Source organism: Tubulanus polymorphus, chromosome 5, assembly GCF_964204645.1.
Source record: "Tubulanus polymorphus chromosome 5, tnTubPoly1.2, whole genome shotgun sequence".
Taxonomy (NCBI): domain Eukaryota; kingdom Metazoa; phylum Nemertea; class Palaeonemertea; order Tubulaniformes; family Tubulanidae; genus Tubulanus; species Tubulanus polymorphus.
The window spans coordinates 4,765,957-4,784,491 of NC_134029.1; the positions used below are offsets into that span (position 1 = coordinate 4,765,957).

At 39.7% G+C, this 18,535-nt stretch overlaps 3 protein-coding genes across 3 annotated transcripts in view; 2 read left to right on the forward strand and 1 right to left on the reverse strand.

The window, feature by feature from the left end:
- The window catches only part of LOC141905403 (teneurin-m-like), a 51,966-nt gene extending 45,435 nt beyond the window's left edge, over positions 1-6,531 (forward strand). The window contains exons 24-26 of the mRNA XM_074794253.1: positions 49-351; positions 598-2,215; positions 2,350-6,531. Coding sequence (XP_074650354.1) covers positions 49-351; positions 598-2,215; positions 2,350-3,212 — 2,784 coding nt within the window. The 3' untranslated portion in view covers positions 3,213-6,531. The remainder of the gene's footprint in view (positions 1-48; positions 352-597; positions 2,216-2,349) is intronic.
- A 2,711-nt stretch (positions 6,532-9,242) lies between these two features.
- LOC141905162 (transmembrane protein 33-like) lies at positions 9,243-14,959 on the reverse strand. The gene is made up of 8 exons (XM_074793936.1): positions 14,929-14,959; positions 13,167-13,295; positions 12,951-13,045; positions 12,606-12,790; positions 11,912-11,979; positions 11,696-11,829; positions 11,486-11,569; positions 9,243-11,233 (listed from the first exon to the last, which is right to left on the reverse strand). The coding sequence occupies exons 2-8, from the start codon at positions 13,257-13,259 to the stop codon at positions 11,092-11,094; spliced, it is 801 nt and encodes a 266-aa protein (XP_074650037.1). The 5' UTR covers positions 13,260-13,295; positions 14,929-14,959; the 3' UTR covers positions 9,243-11,091.
- Positions 14,960-15,764: 805 nt separating this feature from the next.
- Positions 15,765-16,859, forward strand: LOC141905406 (FMRFamide receptor-like). Its single transcript, XM_074794257.1, has one exon. It carries the CDS (start codon positions 15,765-15,767, stop codon positions 16,857-16,859), a length of 1,095 nt encoding a protein of 364 aa, XP_074650358.1.
- The last annotated feature ends 1,676 nt before the right edge of the window (positions 16,860-18,535 follow it).

An 18,535-nucleotide genomic window follows, 5' to 3' on the forward strand; every position in this document is an offset into this window, starting at 1 on the left:
GTTCTGATTTTAAACGGGAATTTTGAAAATGTTCCATCTGAATTGCAGATAAATGGTGAAAACCTACTGACGATTGCGTACAACGTTCCCGAGAATTACGAAACCGTTCACGACAAGGACAAGAACGAGATATTGAAGGTCATATACAACGACGCCGGGCAGCCGACGGCGTTCGTGCCGTCGACCCACTTCAAACCTGTAAATCTATCGTACAGCCATCACGGCGCGATCACCGGCTGGAAACGCGGAGAGTTGATGGAGATGTACCTCTACGACGAACGAAGTCGTCTGAAACAACGACAAATAGGCGCCAACGCGATCTACCGGTACATCTACAGAGGACAAAATAAGGTAACTTGTAATCAAAATATGCGACTTGCTGCTTTTTGTCGAGTCGCATTCTTCATCGTGGACCGTGAAGTAACTCGTACCAATAGAGTAGACTGCTGGTTCGGTTTTGGATTGCTAGAGAACAAACTGCGTCTTTCCCAATTCCTTTTACATATCATCTTTTATAGGATTATAGGAAGCCAACCGAACTAATGGGTCCTTAATTCATTTCATTTATCTCAAAATTCTCGTTTGTTATATTTTCAGCCTTCTGATGTGATACTCCCGAGCGGCAAACAATACCTGCTCCTGTACGACAACCGAGGCAGTTTAACGCAAGTGATCACTCCCGGATTGGGCCGACACAACTTCCGAACTCTATCGACGATGGGCTACCATCGATACATCTACACACCTCCGAAATTGAGCAGTCATTTCATCAACGATTACAACGGCCACGGCAAACTGATCAACGTATTCTACCCGAGTCAAATGCGCCGCGTTCTGTATCGCTACGACGACCAATCGCGTCTCTATAAAGTGATATTCGACCAGTCGGATGTCGTGCACAACTACGATAACGCCGGCAATATGGCGCACATAAATCTCACCAACCGGCAACAGCAGTACAACTCCCAGGTCGAATACAAACCGATGTCCTCGCTGGTGAAAGAGCAGATCGTCAAGTTGGAGCAGGCGAACAGTAAATTCTTATCGGGACGATTTATTTACCAGTACGATCGTAACTTCCGCGTGATTTCACTCGAGAGTCAAATCGGTACGCACCATTTCCGGCCGGTGAACAGCACGTACAGCAATAACAACGGTCGCTTGGAAAAGATCAAATCTTTCAATTTCAACTACCCGGCCGCCGATAAGCAGATTATCCGCGACATCAATGTGGAGATATCGCGAGCTTTCGACGCGTACGGACGGCTGGACGATATGAGATACAAGTTCAATAACCGCGTGGTTTACACGCTACAGCTCACCTACGATAAACGCAATCGAATTCACAAATGGCGTCGACGCATCGGCGACACCGACACGCGCACGTTCGAGTACGAATATGACATCGATAACAACGTCGTAAACGTGAAGATAGACCACGTGTCGTCGTGGAAATATAGCTACGACGCCAACAGTAATCTGAAGTCTATTACTCAGGGCGGACATACGATGCAAATCGCGTTCAACGCCCGCAATCAGATCGTCTCGCTCGGACAGACGGGGTATAAATTCGACAAGGACGGTTTCCTGATTCAGCGCGGTAAAGAGAAGTTCGCCTATAACTCGTTGGCGCAGATAACGCAGGCGAAAAAACCGGGCGAATACGAGATCTGGTATTACTACGACGGACTGGGACGTCTGATCGCCCGTAAAGCCGACGCTACGAACATCATGCAATATTACTACGGCGACGTAATGCATCGCGATCGTATAACGCATACGTATAACCACCAGAAGAACGAGATAACGTTGATGTTTTACGATTCGAGCGGCCGGCTGTTCTCGATGGAACGCGATAACAGTTTCTACTACGTGGCTAAAGATCCGATGGGCTCGACTCTAGTCATTTATAACTCAGTCGGTCAGGCGATGAAGACAGTCACATATTCGCCGTTCGGTTTGATTCAGTCCGACACGAAACCGACGTTCGATTTCCCGTTCGGTTTCCAGGGTGGCGTTTACGATCCCGAGACGAATTTGATATTCCTCGGACACAGATTGTACGACCCGATGACCGGTAGATGGACGACTCCCGATTATAAGAATCTGTTCGATTTGCCGGAGAAAATGACGTTGACTCCGGAAGTGATGAATTTCTATCAGTTCAGACACCCGATGAATACTCACTGGAAGGAAAGTGATCAGTACTTGAGAGGTAAGTGTCCCTCTCCCTCTCCCTCTCCCTCTCCCTCTCCCTCTCCCTCTCCCTCTCCCTCTTCCTCTCCTCCCTCTCCCTCTCCCTCTCCCTCTATAACGCATTTTATATTATTTCGATCTTATTTTCTGCAGATATGGGCAACTGGATGAAATTACTCGGCTACGACTTGGAAAGTTTAGTCCCTTCAGTTTCGTTCAACGGTAAAATCCGCGATCCGGTGATAACGCAAGGAATCGCCGACTTCTTGCCGAGTATCTCGGCGTTCGAATGCGCGTTCGAACGAGACGTTATCGATTTCACGGCATTGAGCGCCGTTCCGCGCTCGAAAGTTACCCCGAAAATACACCCGCAAGTTTCAAAAACGTTCGGTCCGTACTCGCCGATATTCGGAGAGGGCGTCGTGCTCTCCTCGGTGGGCACGCAAGTAATAGTGAATTTCCTCGATAGCGCGAGGGATAAATCGAAGCAGCTGGCTGCCGTTCTGTTAAACAATTCGTACACAGTCGATCTACAGTTCACGATTAACGGTAAAGACGTGCATTACTTCATTAAAGAAGACTTAGAACAGGCGGATGTAGATTTAGACGAACTGGGAATCGTCGATACGGCAGTGACGTTACCGAACGGGATCAATGTTTCCGTACATCGCGGTCAGGTGCGGCGGCGACGCGACCCGCAGCCGAGATACGTCGATATACGACTTCACGGTAACCACACCGTGTTGAATATCCGCTACGGAACGACTCTAGAGAAGGAGCGCCATCGCGTTTTGGTGCACGCCAAAGAACGCGCCGTCGAACACGCGTGGATTCGCGAAAAACACATTCTCGTTGACGATATGCATAGCGTGCACAAGTGGCGCAAAGTCGAGAAAGAGCAGTTGTTGAGCACTGGCGAAATATCCGGCTACAAGGGCGAGTATATTCGCGACGTGGACGTTTACCCCGAACTAGCCGACGATCCTCAAAACATCGTCTTTGTACCGGTCAGCTAGTGACCGATCTATTTTCTATAGGTCGAAATATATATAGAAAAGGAAATCGCCAAATTTTATCACCTATACATATATAATGATAAAAACAAACTCCATATCCACATAGAAAAAGAGAAACGGAAAAGATCATGAAAACATTTGTTCATTAAAAATCATCATCACATGAAGTATTTCTGCTGAAAGAAATCTGAATCTTTATCATATTTTTGTGCCATTTTTCTATGAAGTGTATATGCGATTAGTTGAGAGAGAGAGAGAGCTGGCTGTCGTGGAACGGGCTGTATAATATCGATATATTGTTTTATGCATCATTTTGAAAACGAACGAAAAATACGATCGCTGTTTGTAATATTTACCAGAAACAATCTCCGCGAGAGAGATGATAAATGATCACATGTGTATGATATATATCGACGATACATGTGTTTTTGCTTCTATGCTGTTAAAATTATCGCAATTTCTGTTGACTACCTCGGGTAGAGTGTGTTATGTGTATATTAACAATATGTAAATAGTTAAATAATGCTCGGCCATGACAAATATTTTGGCTAGTATATTGCGCGAGATCGGACTTTTTCAAATCGTGAATAAATGTCTTCTCTTACTTTCCTGAAAGTCAAATAGGAATACGAATGTTGCGCGAGAACGTTGCGTCATTCTAACTATCGTATTTTGATTATCCTATCATCATCTCTCTTCTTCCATTTCTATCATCGACTAAGAAACGAAAAAAATCGCTGTAAATAGTACATGTACCGACGTATAGAGTGCGGCACTGATCTCGTCTTTTGTATGGTATTTTCGATGATGCATTTGCAAAAATAAAAATCATAGATAATTCGTGAGACGGAATATTATAACGGGCGTATCCTACGATCGAATTCGGTCCATGACACATTCGTATCAAGGCAAGAGGCCCTTTGGCGTTAGCATTAGCATTTTAGTCAGCGGTATATATCCCTTCATTAGATTTCCCACCTAGGATTTTCAATGACAATCAGAATCTTTCTGTGCCACTTCAGATTTAAAACCTAATGATAAATAGTCGACTGTTTCTGAATGTGGAAAGTTTAACCCGAGTTCTATCCATATTTTAGTGCAAAATTGAATATATTTGCTCTTTAAAAAAGAGAAGTTGATGATAGGAAAAATAACATAGAAAGCATGTATCATACTTAATGTGCTTATCATTCTTCCATTTCTTAGTTTGCAAGTTGAAAACTTGGTTACCACTTCGAGATTAGGCTTCGTTGTTCCTCAAAGCCTAAATCAATGTACGAAAATCTATCGAAAACGAACTACTTTTCTACTTATGATGATAATTACTCAGCCCGCCCTATGAGACATGTAATGGCTTCAGTGTGAAATAAATGCGACATATCTATCTATATGAATATATATATATATTAAAAAAAACTTCAGTGTGCGAGTGTAAAATTAATGTGTGGTGCTGTATATAAATAGGAAGATCAGATTCTATATAAGGAAATATCCGGCTTTATTTCCCTGTGTAAATATTGTACATAAACCGTGTAAATCTGGTGCATCCCTGCATATGAAATACTATAACTATTCATAATATATGGTGTTATTTTCGGAATGCGTTGCGTCGTTTCGATAAAACAAAGATTATCATTGGATGCATTCATAAATTCCATGTTTTAGCTGTACGGGCGCCCTCTGCGGGATTTTACGGGAACCAATTTCGATATATTTTTTAGTTTTGTATGATTTAAAAAGGTAATTGTTTGAGTTGCAATTGATTGATCTAAAGATGTTGTATTCTTGCTAGTCTTGACTGTCTCTCTGGGTTAGGGAATGTGCAGTATAGGGGGGGGGGGGGGGGTGGTTAAGTGTAAGTGCTATTCCTATGTTCTCTTGTAAACATTTTACTTTTATTTTTGTGCAGGTCACAAAAAACTACACTTCACGTCTATATTGTATAGTCGGAACGGCAATCGTATATAATATATACATTATATTAGAGTGGCATTAGGATGATACTTTGATCTCGAGCCAAATCCAGTTCAAAAATGATTAGAAATGAACCAATTTCGTAAAACCGACCGTTGATTACGCCAGCTGGCCGGATAGCTCGATTTACTAGTAGCCCATTGTTGACCACGGAATTCAAATTAAGTAAAAAATGAACCCTGAAACAAAAGCTGTTTACTATCTAATAGTACACCGCGGACCCGAAACAAAATTATTTCGATGTTGACGTTTTCGAACGAAGAGAATTTCACCGATCTAATGAAATGAAGACAATTTTCATCGCTAGAATTACCTACTACAACATTCAGTATATTCTCCATAATTTGACCTATTTTGTTGTTTGACCTATCATGAAATTTATTTGAATTGATTTGTGTGGTGATAAGTATGATTATTTTTATTGTGCCAAATTCATCTATTGTGGTTCAAGATATATTGTGTTTGTGTCAGAGTGTACATTCGTCGCACGCGTTCGCGCGTATTGCAGAAAAAAACATTTAGATGTACGAATGTTTTGCATTTTTTGTTGCAAAGAAAACTTTTTATGGACAATCACCGGTTTTTGAAACGATGAAAACGTGTTATTTGTATCTGTAAGAAAGGTTTCGTATTTTCAAGTCTTTAGTTCCGTGTCTATCTACACGTTCTCTGTGGACAAATTTGTGATTTATATTCAAAATTGGTTTCGGAGAAACTTTTTTCAAAAAAAAAAATGGAGTTCGTCTACATCCAAAAGTCTTAAGACTATCGAAGAAGGGACCTGGCCTTTAGATCTTTTGATAGATAGACTAACGCTTGAAATCTGAGATTTAACTACTTACTTTGTGTTACTTCGTTCGGAATTTTTAAGTCCATGGTTCAATGAACCTCAATCTAATTACTCTACATCCTATATTTTTAAGTTTTCCTTTTTCTCATTTCGTGTACAAGATGTCTGTTAATAAAATCTTGGACTGAGTTGCCGATTAATGCAAAATGACCTGGTGATTCCTTTCTGAGCTACAGGGATGAGTGAACTCCACTAATTCCATAACCATGACATGCAAACTTAATACATATGTATATGTATATCCATATATTGCGGTGTAATTAAATGATACAAAAAAAGAATCATTTACAGAATATTGCTGCGTGAACTGCGGAACGAACCATCGTACAGAAAACTGCGGTGGTAAAATGGAAACAAAACCTGAAATGAAATTGATGAATTGCAGTTTTATAGGAAATGACTATTCAACGATATGTGTATGTTAATCTTGTAAAAATTTAAAAAAGATACCTATGTACGAATAAAACCATGAAGAAGAATAAAGTTTTATCAAATAAAAAAGCAAATGTATTCATTCTATCGATACACCAGATTCGAAGCTGGGATAGCCCCACCATTCATCTTCTTGGAAACATATATTACACACGGAAAATTCACTAGACCGGATTCGAACCTGCATTATCCCAGATAGTTGTACGCCTATCAATGTCAGTATCAATAGACCGAGTTCAAACATTCGATGTTACTCACAGAGGCAAGATCGAAAAAGCCCGCGGTACGTTCACAGACGACCATCAAACAAATACGTGTAATTAAACAAATTATATCCTTGCGCGTTAAGATCTGTTTTACGCAGTAAGAATTGTTTTGTACGATTTTTCACAGTAATCCGCATCAATATCATAGTCTTAACCTCCTCCATTTAATGATGGTTTTGCATTGCTTTCAAGCGTCTCAATTGTAGCCATATGATTTTAAGTTGACAATCTAAACAAACGTCTATACACCGGTTACTGTAAATACAGTATTCCCTGTGATTACTGGGTCGGGCACAGGACTCTCTCTGACGACTGGAGCGGGTACAGTGTTTATATTATAAATTCCCAGTAAACTCAGTTTATTACTGTTATCGTAGTGACGGATAGCTACAGTATTACTGTCACACACCCGATGTATCTCATGTATCGGACTATCTGTTGAGTTCATTTCTACACGCGGGTGATCTATAAACCCCTGATCGTTATATCTGATACTAAACACGGCTCCACTGTAACCAGCACCAGAGTTTACCGATAGTAATAAATGTTTATCATTAATAACTGACGGGCATCCCGCGCATGGATTAAATGATAGTCCGCAATCATTCATATTGATAAAACTAATCAGTTTCGCTTCAGCTGTTAGAAAGAGTAGTCTATGTGTATGGCTACAGTAGACGAACATCCGTCCACGCGAGTTGACATCTAAACAGTTCATATAACGGTACTCTCCATCCGGGAGCTGATATATCTTCACTTGGTTTCTATCGGTCAAACTTTTTTCAGGGTTCGCCAGTAAACGTAGAACATAAACGTGTCTATGCAACTGTATGTAGATATTGTGATCATGGATTACCAGGGTTACACATATAATCGGGATGCGTAACCCTGGTAATAATCCATGATCACAATATCTACATACAAGGTCGAAATCAGTAATAACTCCTTTTAACAGTTTTTTCCGATCTTTATATTTTTTTTAGGATGTATTTTCTGTTTTTCCACGCGAGAACAAACAGCTTTCCGTTCAGTAGCGAGTCCAAGTACACGACAACCATTACAACACTTTATGTATCATCCGTGTAATATATATCACTGAATCTGTACTCCGAACAAATTGAACATGACTGTCGACCCTTCTGCTTTCTAGGTAATGATGTCTGTAGGCAGGGTCTGAAGTCTGTCTGAGCCTGTTCACTGAACGGCAATGAATCAACGAATTCATCGTCGTTGATGTCGGTCGCTTCCATTGGCTCAATTACTTCCGATACGGTATGTGAAAAGTTGTTGTTGATTGCTGACGGCTCAGGAGAACTACCGATCAGAAATAAATTCAATACAACTTATGGGCGTATATGTCATATATGAGAACAGTCAGGTGATATTCCCAGGGGTGGTTTGATTAGGGCTTTAGTTAAGATATTAAAAAAAGTCCAATTCAATATTATCTGTGTCAGGTCAGTGACTAATCAGTATTTTGAATTATCGACCCTCTTATCGAATCTCATGATACAGTTATTTGTTTTTGTCATACCGATAAAGAGATGGGATCATAAAGAAACGGCCTATTTAGATTAATCAGGTTTTGAATTATTGCCCCTCTTGTGGCAAGTGATCTATCAGTGGTCTAGACGACTCGACTCATGCTCAAGGTTACGAGCACCAGAAAAAGTAACAAAATAATCAGCGAAATGAAAAATGACTGTTCTATTGAAGATGATTCTACATTTGTTAATACGGCAACGCTATTATTCGTCCGAGGTATTTGAATGTTTATTGATTTGTCTGACGGTAGTTTTTGAATAATTAGTGGCATATCTGTGAACTTAAAGCAGTTAAAACGACCGATGAACTTCTTAATAATCAGTATCTGTCTGTTCCTAATTATTTCAACCTTTGTAAGTTAAACTGATATCGATATACGAGTCGACTGCTGTCAAGCCACTCAGAATGGGTTCGAACCTGAGATGACGGGAATGACCCCCAGAATGGCAGGCGAGGATCCACCAGGTGTGCTTCTAGGTAGGTTGGGTCGTCCGCGTTCGATTTCTTCTACATTTCAATAAATAAATCTAAATGAACATTTCTCTTGAATGGAAGAATTGTATATTTGAGGGTGATGTGATAATATATGGATTGAGAGGAGTCTAAAAATCCAGTTCAAAGTTCATTGAGAATTAACTAATTTTGACAACGGATGACCTACTGCTCGTCACGCCATCAGGCGGGATAGCTGCTTTTAATGGGTACCCCATTATTTGAACAGGGAGGTGGGAGATTTATTAATTCGATCAACACTGACTATCCACAATTACGAATGCCGTGTATTTTTGATAACTTTTGAGTCAAAAAGTGTTCAGCACTGTTAACTTTTTTGTGAAAGGTGGGCACAAATCAGGGCCAAAAAGTAGCACTTGACTTGCTACATTAGATCAGATTCAAACGGGTTTCTATACTCCTCTATTCCGCATCTTTCGAAATTCTAAGTCAATTACCACACGTTTTCATAGATATAACTTTATTAATATCTGTTCATAATTTATTAAATTATCCGTAAAATGTACAATTATCATCATGACAACAGTGAATCTACACATATATATCTCAACTAACACGAGACGAAGAGATGCTCAATAATGACCGTTCAAGACATCGACTGATGGAAATATATCTACAGGAAAGCTGACTGTGAGGGAGCATTCATCAAATACAAACACAAACTGTAGCTATATTGAAGAAGCTAAAAGCGAGTGACCAGTGAAAACAGCTTGGTAGCTATTTACATATTAAGTTCAAGGCCAATCATTTGCATGTATTTCTTGTAACATTGTTTCTAGTGATGCAAGATGGTCTTGCCATTTATCTTATGTTTCAGTGCGTACAGTACAGTAACGTACAGTAGTTTAGAGAAAATACGTAGATGAAACACAATAACAACAAAAGGCATCTTTGTAATTCCACAGTTGTGTACATAAATAAAGAGTATCTAAGTAGAAGTCTATCATAAAGTGGAACCTCGTTACAACGATCTTCGGTGGACCAGAAAATACATGTATCCAGTATGATATAATTGAAATATTCCAATTTGGGACAAAATTCTAGGCTCGTAAAAACCGATAAATCTGAGAACGTTTCAACGAGGTTCCACTGTACGTTAAGGTAGGACTGTCTAAATTTCATCATTTTTGCACATGCACTTAAAGAATGCTCCCTTACAGGTCCATATTGTCAGCACTCGGATTGTTATTTAATCTCTGGTTGGTAATTAGGATTATAAGCCGCGCTTGGCTGGCTCAAAATGACCTGCATTATTTCTCAACATAGAAGTTGTTAAATATTGAAATCGATTTTTAAGCCACGAGTAACAACAAAATGTGATCATTAAAACAGTTGGAGAGACGATTTTTAAACTTTTGATAAGAATCTATGCTCTTCGAAATGATTCAAACAGATGGAACATTGATAAAACCTGCGGAAACTCGGCAAAATACTCATTAAATGAAACAAATATTACAAATGTTTTCCTTTTTTACGAATGGCAGTGACACATTAACATTCATTCCAGTCCATTATAAAGATGTAAAATATCATCAATGCAGATACACAACGCGTACACAGAACTTCCAACTATTCATTTTTGAAAATCTTGTTTGATTCTATCATTAAATACAGTAGACACCTCCTTACTTGGTAATACCAACTTGGTATTTTACAATAATATACATCGTTAACGCGGTAAAATATTTATGGTCCAAACTAACCGACAGCGAGGCCGGATTTACGGCAATAATCAAGTACAATGGAACCTTCAGAACACATGAAACTTGTGTTCGTTAAGTGATAGTTTGTTAGATCCAGTATGAAATCAATAGAATTATCTCAACCCGAGACAAATTCTAAGTTCGCTATATCCGATAATTCGTTACACGGTGAACCTCGCCCACCTCGGACAAACCGGGACCGACAAAATTGGTCCAAGTTAAGCGTAAGTCCGTGTTTAGTATCGGAAAATACGCAAAGAAATCATAGGAGACAAGTAGTAATTTATCGGTTAACTACCGTGTATTTCATTTGACATCAAACAAAATAGTTAAACCTATAAAGTACTACTCATCTTTTTTTCTTTATTCTATACCCAGTTCATACATACTCTATGAATCTTCTCATAAAGAAATCAGAAAATGATTTCATTTCAGTTTAGCTTGGCCATGTCTTATAAGTAAGGCAAGGTGTACTGTGTAATGAGATTCCACAGTTAATTTACACATTCGGAAATCGCTTATTCACAATAATACACATACACAAAATGAAAAAAAGTCTGAATTGTTTGGTACCGATACAGTTTTCAATGATTAGTTTACTGCTGCTGTGGTTCGATTTGTGGCGCTAGTTTTGAAATGACATCAATCGATTTACGTAAAAGATTTCTGACTATTCCCGGGCAATTCGGATTCATTACTACTTGTTCCGCTTTTATGCGCAGTTCGCCGAATATTTGTCTGAAAAATAAATAGCAACATTAAGAGGGAGAGTTGATGAAAATAAAACGTGCATGGATCGTCAGGTCGGCAAATTAGGAGCAGTTCCACAGTCATTCCAAAAGTTTGTTTTATTCAGATCATGTACTTTTAAATCAGAAATAAGGCCCAAGGGGTCAAATTCGAATTTCTCAAACCAGATTTAGTTGATTGGTCTGAAACTATTCGCGCTAAGCAGGTTCTATCGTAAGTAGAAGTAGTTTGGTTAAGTACCTGCTATATGGATTACGTCTTGATGAGTATCTCAGTGTAAGGAATCTATAGTAGACGAATGGCATAAGTATACTAGTTTTACCCCTGAAATCGAAATATAATAGCACATATCAGCAAAAATACATAAAGAGGATACAGTTTTTTGGCAGTTCTTTTTCATAAAAATTCCAACTTCAATGAAATTCCGATCAAATTATGCAAAATACACACCCGATTAACATGAAAACAATGCCGGGCATCAGAAGAATTTCAGTTATAGCGATAAATCGTAAAACGGCTTGTTGATTCAACTGTAATTTCGCCATTAGGTTTCTAACCGGTGGCAGCGAGTTGGGTCCAATTTGCTGCAATACAAAAACGCACAAACAATGAATATTTGATAATCTCTATGAGTAACTTTACTAAACCCACACGATGGAAACTTACGTTCAAAAGTTTTATGGTGAATGAAGCAGAATGAAGAACAGCGAACAGGAATAGAGGAATTAATACAACTGGTTAATACATCATTAAGGAAATTCAAATAATGAGATACATTTTAGTTCAAATTCAAAACACAAATCAGTTTATTATAACTATTGGCCCTTATTTCGATACATTTTTCGAGGAAGAAGGAACTTTTTGTTGGTTTGCTTTCATCCAATAAACCAATTTACATTAAATGTGTGATATTATGGAATGATCCACTGTATTTGAACTGAATCAGAGTTCTTTAAGTCCAAGGAATCCAAAATTCCCTAATATTACGACCCCTGATTGAATGATAGGATATCCTCAGTGGGGGCTGTTTCTTTTCAAAAGGTTCCTTGCTTTTTTTGTCACCAGCAAGAAGCCTAAAATTAAAATATCTGATTTTCAAGAATACCCCGAATTGAAAAAACCCTGTTATAACTGCTTACTGGATAAGTTTTATTTTACAAATCAGGGCCAGTTGCTCAAAAGTTGGTTAGAGCTAACCAGTGGATAGTTGACATAGTGACAATGAGTTCATTGTAACTATGGTATTTATTCGACGGTTATCTAGACTTTTACCAATTTTTGAGCGACTGGCTTCCGAATACCAAATAAAATAGTATTCAATGCTAGCAAACAATTCCAAAATCTCTAGATAAAAGGATACGAGTGACGGGAAAACTGTTGAGAAATATCAACGAAAAGAATAAATAATGACAGCTGTCCTCGGCGAGCATTCGAGCTAAAAAATCACGACTCAGTTGGAACTGTGGTAAACGTTGATGCATTCGTAGTGCGCTCGTCGCCGCATTACTGATCAACGCTTTCTGGTACAGACCTACCGGGTTCGATCTGAAATCAGACATATATACACTGCTTCAATCTGCATAGCCCCTCGGATACAATACAAGACGATAGAACTTTCGAATTCAGAATTTGAAAAATTGCTGATTTGCACCTGGTCTGGTTCTATAAAATATTCAAGATGTTTAAAAGTGAAATTCATACTTACGAGAAAAATGGAAATAAAAATCCGATGGAACAAATAACCGTGAATATTCTCGTCATCCACAGAGCGGCATCGATCTTATTCTGAGAGATATAACCCTAGAAAAATAAAATGTTGATATCGCATTTTTTCCTGATCTGTAAGACAACTTAATAGTTTCAATGCTAGCGATGAACCCGATGTTGTAGGTCTAAGGGTTCCGTAAATTAGACGACTTACGATTATTCCAGGTCCTGATGATGTTTGCGGCTGCGGTCTCGCCGAACCATTGTTTCCTTCGGCAGTATTCTCTTGAGTTTCAGAGTCGGCCATATCGTACTTTTTAATTCGACAGGTACAGAAACAAAACTGCATAAAGGAAAAGAAATCTATTCTGATTTACTGCAAAACCACCAGTCGGAACACAGAGACACATTATCAACAACCCCAGCCCAGAGACAGAGGGCCAGGAACTGTATTATCCCAGGGCCAGGCCAAGCACAGGGGCTCGTTACGATAGCTGGGGGTCCAAAATCAAAGATTTGACCCAGTATCCTAGGTACCACCTATAAAAAAAGAAAAGGGAGCTAACATTTTGACATACAAGAATTGATCTTCTCATTTCAACCCCTCATAACTTCGTAACCGATCGACCGATTTACACGAAATTAGATTCGTTTCATTCCCAAGAGGTGACTTTTTTGTTTGAGACCTTCCCCGATGAAATCGGACCGGAGACGCCCGAGAAATCAAATCCGAAAAAATGGGTCAAAATATCCAAAGCCGGAATTACTAGGACGGCTTGAAGTGCTCGATTTCCGCCGAAAAACGATGATTTGACGCGGTTCCCGGATGTTAATCACCACATATCATACATCGCTGGAAAGCTTATGAACTGACCTTATTGAAAAATGCGTTTATTTGATAATCCGTTCCGAAACCGGCGACAAGCGAGGTGATAATACGCACCGAACCGATAAATACGCACTTTAAGCGTCACTGAACCGCCATTGAGGGTGTGACGTCACGGGCTCTGAGGACTGATAAATTCGCGATACGTGATTGGTCGACTGAATATGTTAATTATCTAGCGTTGCATGCTGGGATTTCTCATGATGTCACGCAGTTAATGGCGGCCGGAATACACTTGGAAATCGTATTTATCGCATCAATCTGGATTATCAGCTCGCCAGTCGCGGGTATCGGAACGGATTATCAAATAAACGCGTCTTTCAATAAGGTCAGTTCATAAGCTTTCCAGCGATGTATGATATGTGAAGATTAATGCCCGGGAACCGCGTCAACTCATCGTTTCTCGTCGGGAATCGACTGCTCCGAGACGTCCTAGTAATTCCGGCTTTGGCTATTTTGACTCGTTTTTTCGGGTTTGAGTCATGATTTCTCGGGTGTCTCTTATCCGATTTTGTCGCGAAAGGTCTCAAACGAAAAAGTAACCTCTTAGGAATGAAACGAAACCAATTTCGTGCGAATCGGTCGATGGGTTACGAAATTATGAGCGATTGAAATGAGAAGGTCAATTCTAATATGTCAAAATGTTAGCTCCCTTTTCTTTTTTTATAGGTGGTACCTAGGATACTGGGTCAAATCTTTGATTTTGGACCCCCAGCTATCGTAACGAGCCCCTGTGAGGCCAAGCCCATCGCCGGCCCTGCTGTATCAGACTTCCCGACACAGCAATGCTATGGCCAACTCCTTACACATCAGTAACCTAAAAACTGCATAGGTGCAGCAATTGGAAGGCGCAGAATATTAGTGACCGTCAGCAAAATGAAAGTAATGTGATAGGAATAAACACAGACTAGCCGTCAACCGGGTTTACGCGTGAAATTCGATCAAATTTGCGCAGATTCGAACATCAAATCACAAAAGTACTAGTTTAATTACTTGAAACAATCTATCGGGAAGGTTTGGCTGTAAAAAAACCAGCGTTCAATCGTATTTACAGCCGTAAATTAACAGAGATTAATCTAGAACAACTTACTGCGTCACCCCTGTGCAGGAATCAATTCAATTCAACTTGTTTGTTGAACACAAAAATGAGTAATACAATTCAAAATAGATTTTATTGTTTCAAATCGTAAAAACAAACTGGCTTTTTTTACGAAGGACTGAACTGGACAATTCAATTCAATTCAATAACTTTATTGATCCTTAATGTTACATAACATCATCGGTAGCAGAAGTACAATAAAGCAATACACAGTACAAAAATATAGAAAGTGTAATACAAAAAACAAACAAACAAAAAATCGAGCACAAGAAGAGACCGGTAGGGTATACATACAATACAATTGCCTCATCCTCGCTTGCCAGGGTCCGACGACCTAGCCGAATCAAAGAGCTTCGGCGGGAGAGACGGTCAGGCGAGGATGAGAGGTTAACCGCAGCATCCAAATTGTAACAAATAAGAGTTTACGGTATGGAAGATTTACATAGGAAAAAATGATGAATGATGAATAACTATGTTTGATTAAATCAAAATAACTCGTGGGCCCCGAATCCATTTCTAGTGGGAGTCATATATCCTACATGCTGATACGATATGATCAACACATATAGATATCTTCACGGAGAATCTTACGTAACCGATATGTCGATAGAGTTAATATCAGAATCGAAGAGAACTTTTCTGTACAGTCGTGAGGAAAGCATGACTTGTAATCGGTTAGACATGCCAAACGAGGGTTTTTATAACGGCACTTTCCCATCTCTCGCGTTGTGTGCAGTACACGCCGCGTGTCGCGCGTATTTCGACTAAAATGACGACAAATCCACTCTACTTGGTGTGGAGCCGCCAGCAATCACTTGATCAAAATCATGGTGGCTGACGCATCGACAAATGATAGCTGGGTCGAGGAATACTGGCCGGCTGTTCTACAGAACCATTATTCCAAAGTCGATTATCTACCGACGTGGACGGTTTGGTTGAAGCTTATATTCGTACCGATAATCGTAATTACAGGGATTATCTGTAATTCGCTATCGTTTGCTGTTATGGTATCGCAATCACTCAGGAAACAGACTTTCAGCCGGTATCTGGCGGCGATCGCCATATCCGACACGGGCGTTTTACTAATCCGTACACTAGCCTGGGCAAATTTCGTTTCGGAACGTTTTTACGGGTATCTTTTGGTGACGATCGAAGGTAAGGCATCTTGTGTTGCGTCACATTTACTGTGCTTTACTATAGAGACTATGTCGGCGTGGCTGACAGCAACAGTGACTATAGAAAGAGTCATTGTCGTGTGTTTTCCGTTTCTAAGTCGGCAAATATGTTCGACGAAACTGTTTTACGTGATAACGCCTTGCCTAGTCATGGGCATCGTCCTATTGCATGGGTATTTCCCGTTGACGTTGACTTATTTGCCCGCCAGGCGACTCTGCGTGCACCAGAGATCCCTGGCGCACGTGGCCGAACTATGTTACGGACTGATTAACGAGTACATTCCAGCTTGCATCATAATCACGTGCAACGCTACGATTCTGTATAAACTAAACCGGAAAACTAACATCCCAGAGTTAGACCACTCAAAATCGGCAAATGGCAATAAAATCACTCAGCGCAAACGACAGATAACGCTGATGTTATGCTTATTGACGATGGCGTTTTTAATATTTACACTTCCTCCGTGGATAATGAGCGCCATATTGGATTATGGAGTCCAAATCGACCCGAACATTCAACTTCCGTTACACGAGTTTTTTGAGATCATGTATCACTTCAATTACGCGTGTAATTTCTTTTTCTACGTTATTTCCGGTGAACAAGTGCGTCCAGTAGTGAAACGGCTCTGCTGCGGAGGTCAGCCAGAGTCGAGACCGGGCTGTGATAGTTCTTCTCTGGGAGACGCGAGATGGCAGAAGAACACGGCCAGCAACAGAATAAATACGACTAACCTTACTAGATACTGAATAGCATTTCAAAGAAACGAAGCAACCCACGTGTACAAGGAAAATGTAAAACAATGAGGTATTACATTTCCCAGATCAAAAGAGGGATATCATCGAGATATGTTGGATTGGATGGATGTTTTTTTTTCAAGTTGGCGCTTCGTGTAAAAGAGACGTGTACCTGTCACGCAACGTATTGGTCCATAGGGAAACATACTAATCAGCGACGAGCGTTGTTGCTGGTTTAAGGGCCTCTCAGACTTTACCTGTGTTGATGTTGGCGATATGGCGGTGATATGTTCTTATTTAGAACCACGTGCAATTAGAGATCTCATTCAAATATTTTATGGAATATTTAAGAAACCGATGACTGATGATATTAGGACGATATAGAGGAACTTCAAACTGATATCGAAATGTGAATCAATTCCGTGTGAGAATATATTATTATGTCTTGGTTGAACTCTTTTTCTTTTATTTATGGTTCTAGGATGGTTTTAATAGCTAATGTTGATTTCATATGCGGTTTAAAATGTCAGTGTTTGTCTCCTGGGAGTAATTAGTGCGCATCTGAGAAACCATTAGGCTATAACGACGGAGTCGTGACTCGTTTGATTCTCAGCCATTTAGCCGTACTGTATTTCGATACCGGGCAATTATCTTCATAATTTATATTTATTTCCAATTCTAAACCTCACTCGCGAACATCGAGCGTGATCTCGACGTAAACATGATAAACACTAACGAAGCGAAAAAAATAGAATCAGTGCACTTGCAAAAGCTGACGACGCGCAGATGTTTATGAACGATCCCCACAATTCGTTATATTACGTATATTTATAAATCCAACGGTTTCGGAACCAATCCAAATTTCATTCTTAGAAACAGTAATGACGAAATGATGATTTGAAAATCATATTACTTGGCTTTAGTTTTGCATAGTCAGATGACTGCTTAATGTATGAAAGTGTCCGTAAATCTTAGTGTTTTATGTGGCACCTTAGTGTCCGACATTCCTTCATTAATGTCAGATTGAAAAATATAAGATACCACATATAATGGTATCCTTCATTAACATCTAAACTGTGAATACATCAGTTTATCCGCCATCGTAGATAGATGTTGCTAATAATCTATTCGTTAGCGATCAGAAATCGCCAACTGTGCGGCGGCTAAAAATCTAACGAAATTTACAAACCAAATAAACAACAGGGACTATCCCTATTTTAAGATCAAAAGCCTGAATCGTGAATGATCAATAGGTCGAACATTGTATCAAATATCTTTACAAAAATCAACGAGATTCAAATAAGTCATCTTTACATCGTTTATTAAGAGATTCTGATGAAACACGCAAGATTCTGGTATTTGGTATCCGACAATATTTGAACGCATACTGCAATAAGTGTAACGATATTTATTACACGTGCCCCTCGTGTCACAGACGGTATCGCGTTGATAAAACGAGTCCTGTATATCAATAACCGGGAATGTACCTCTCATTTATCTGTAGCTCGACTGGTCGTAGTTTTCAAGTTGTGTATACGATCAGGTGATAACTCGGGACAGCTAGGATGACATGTTAAGATATTATTACGACGATAAATCACGCGACGGATTTACCAAGCAGTTCAGTTAACCGAATTGCTTCATCGAAGTACGTGTAACTTTTGCGTAGTCAGATGACAGCGCAAAGT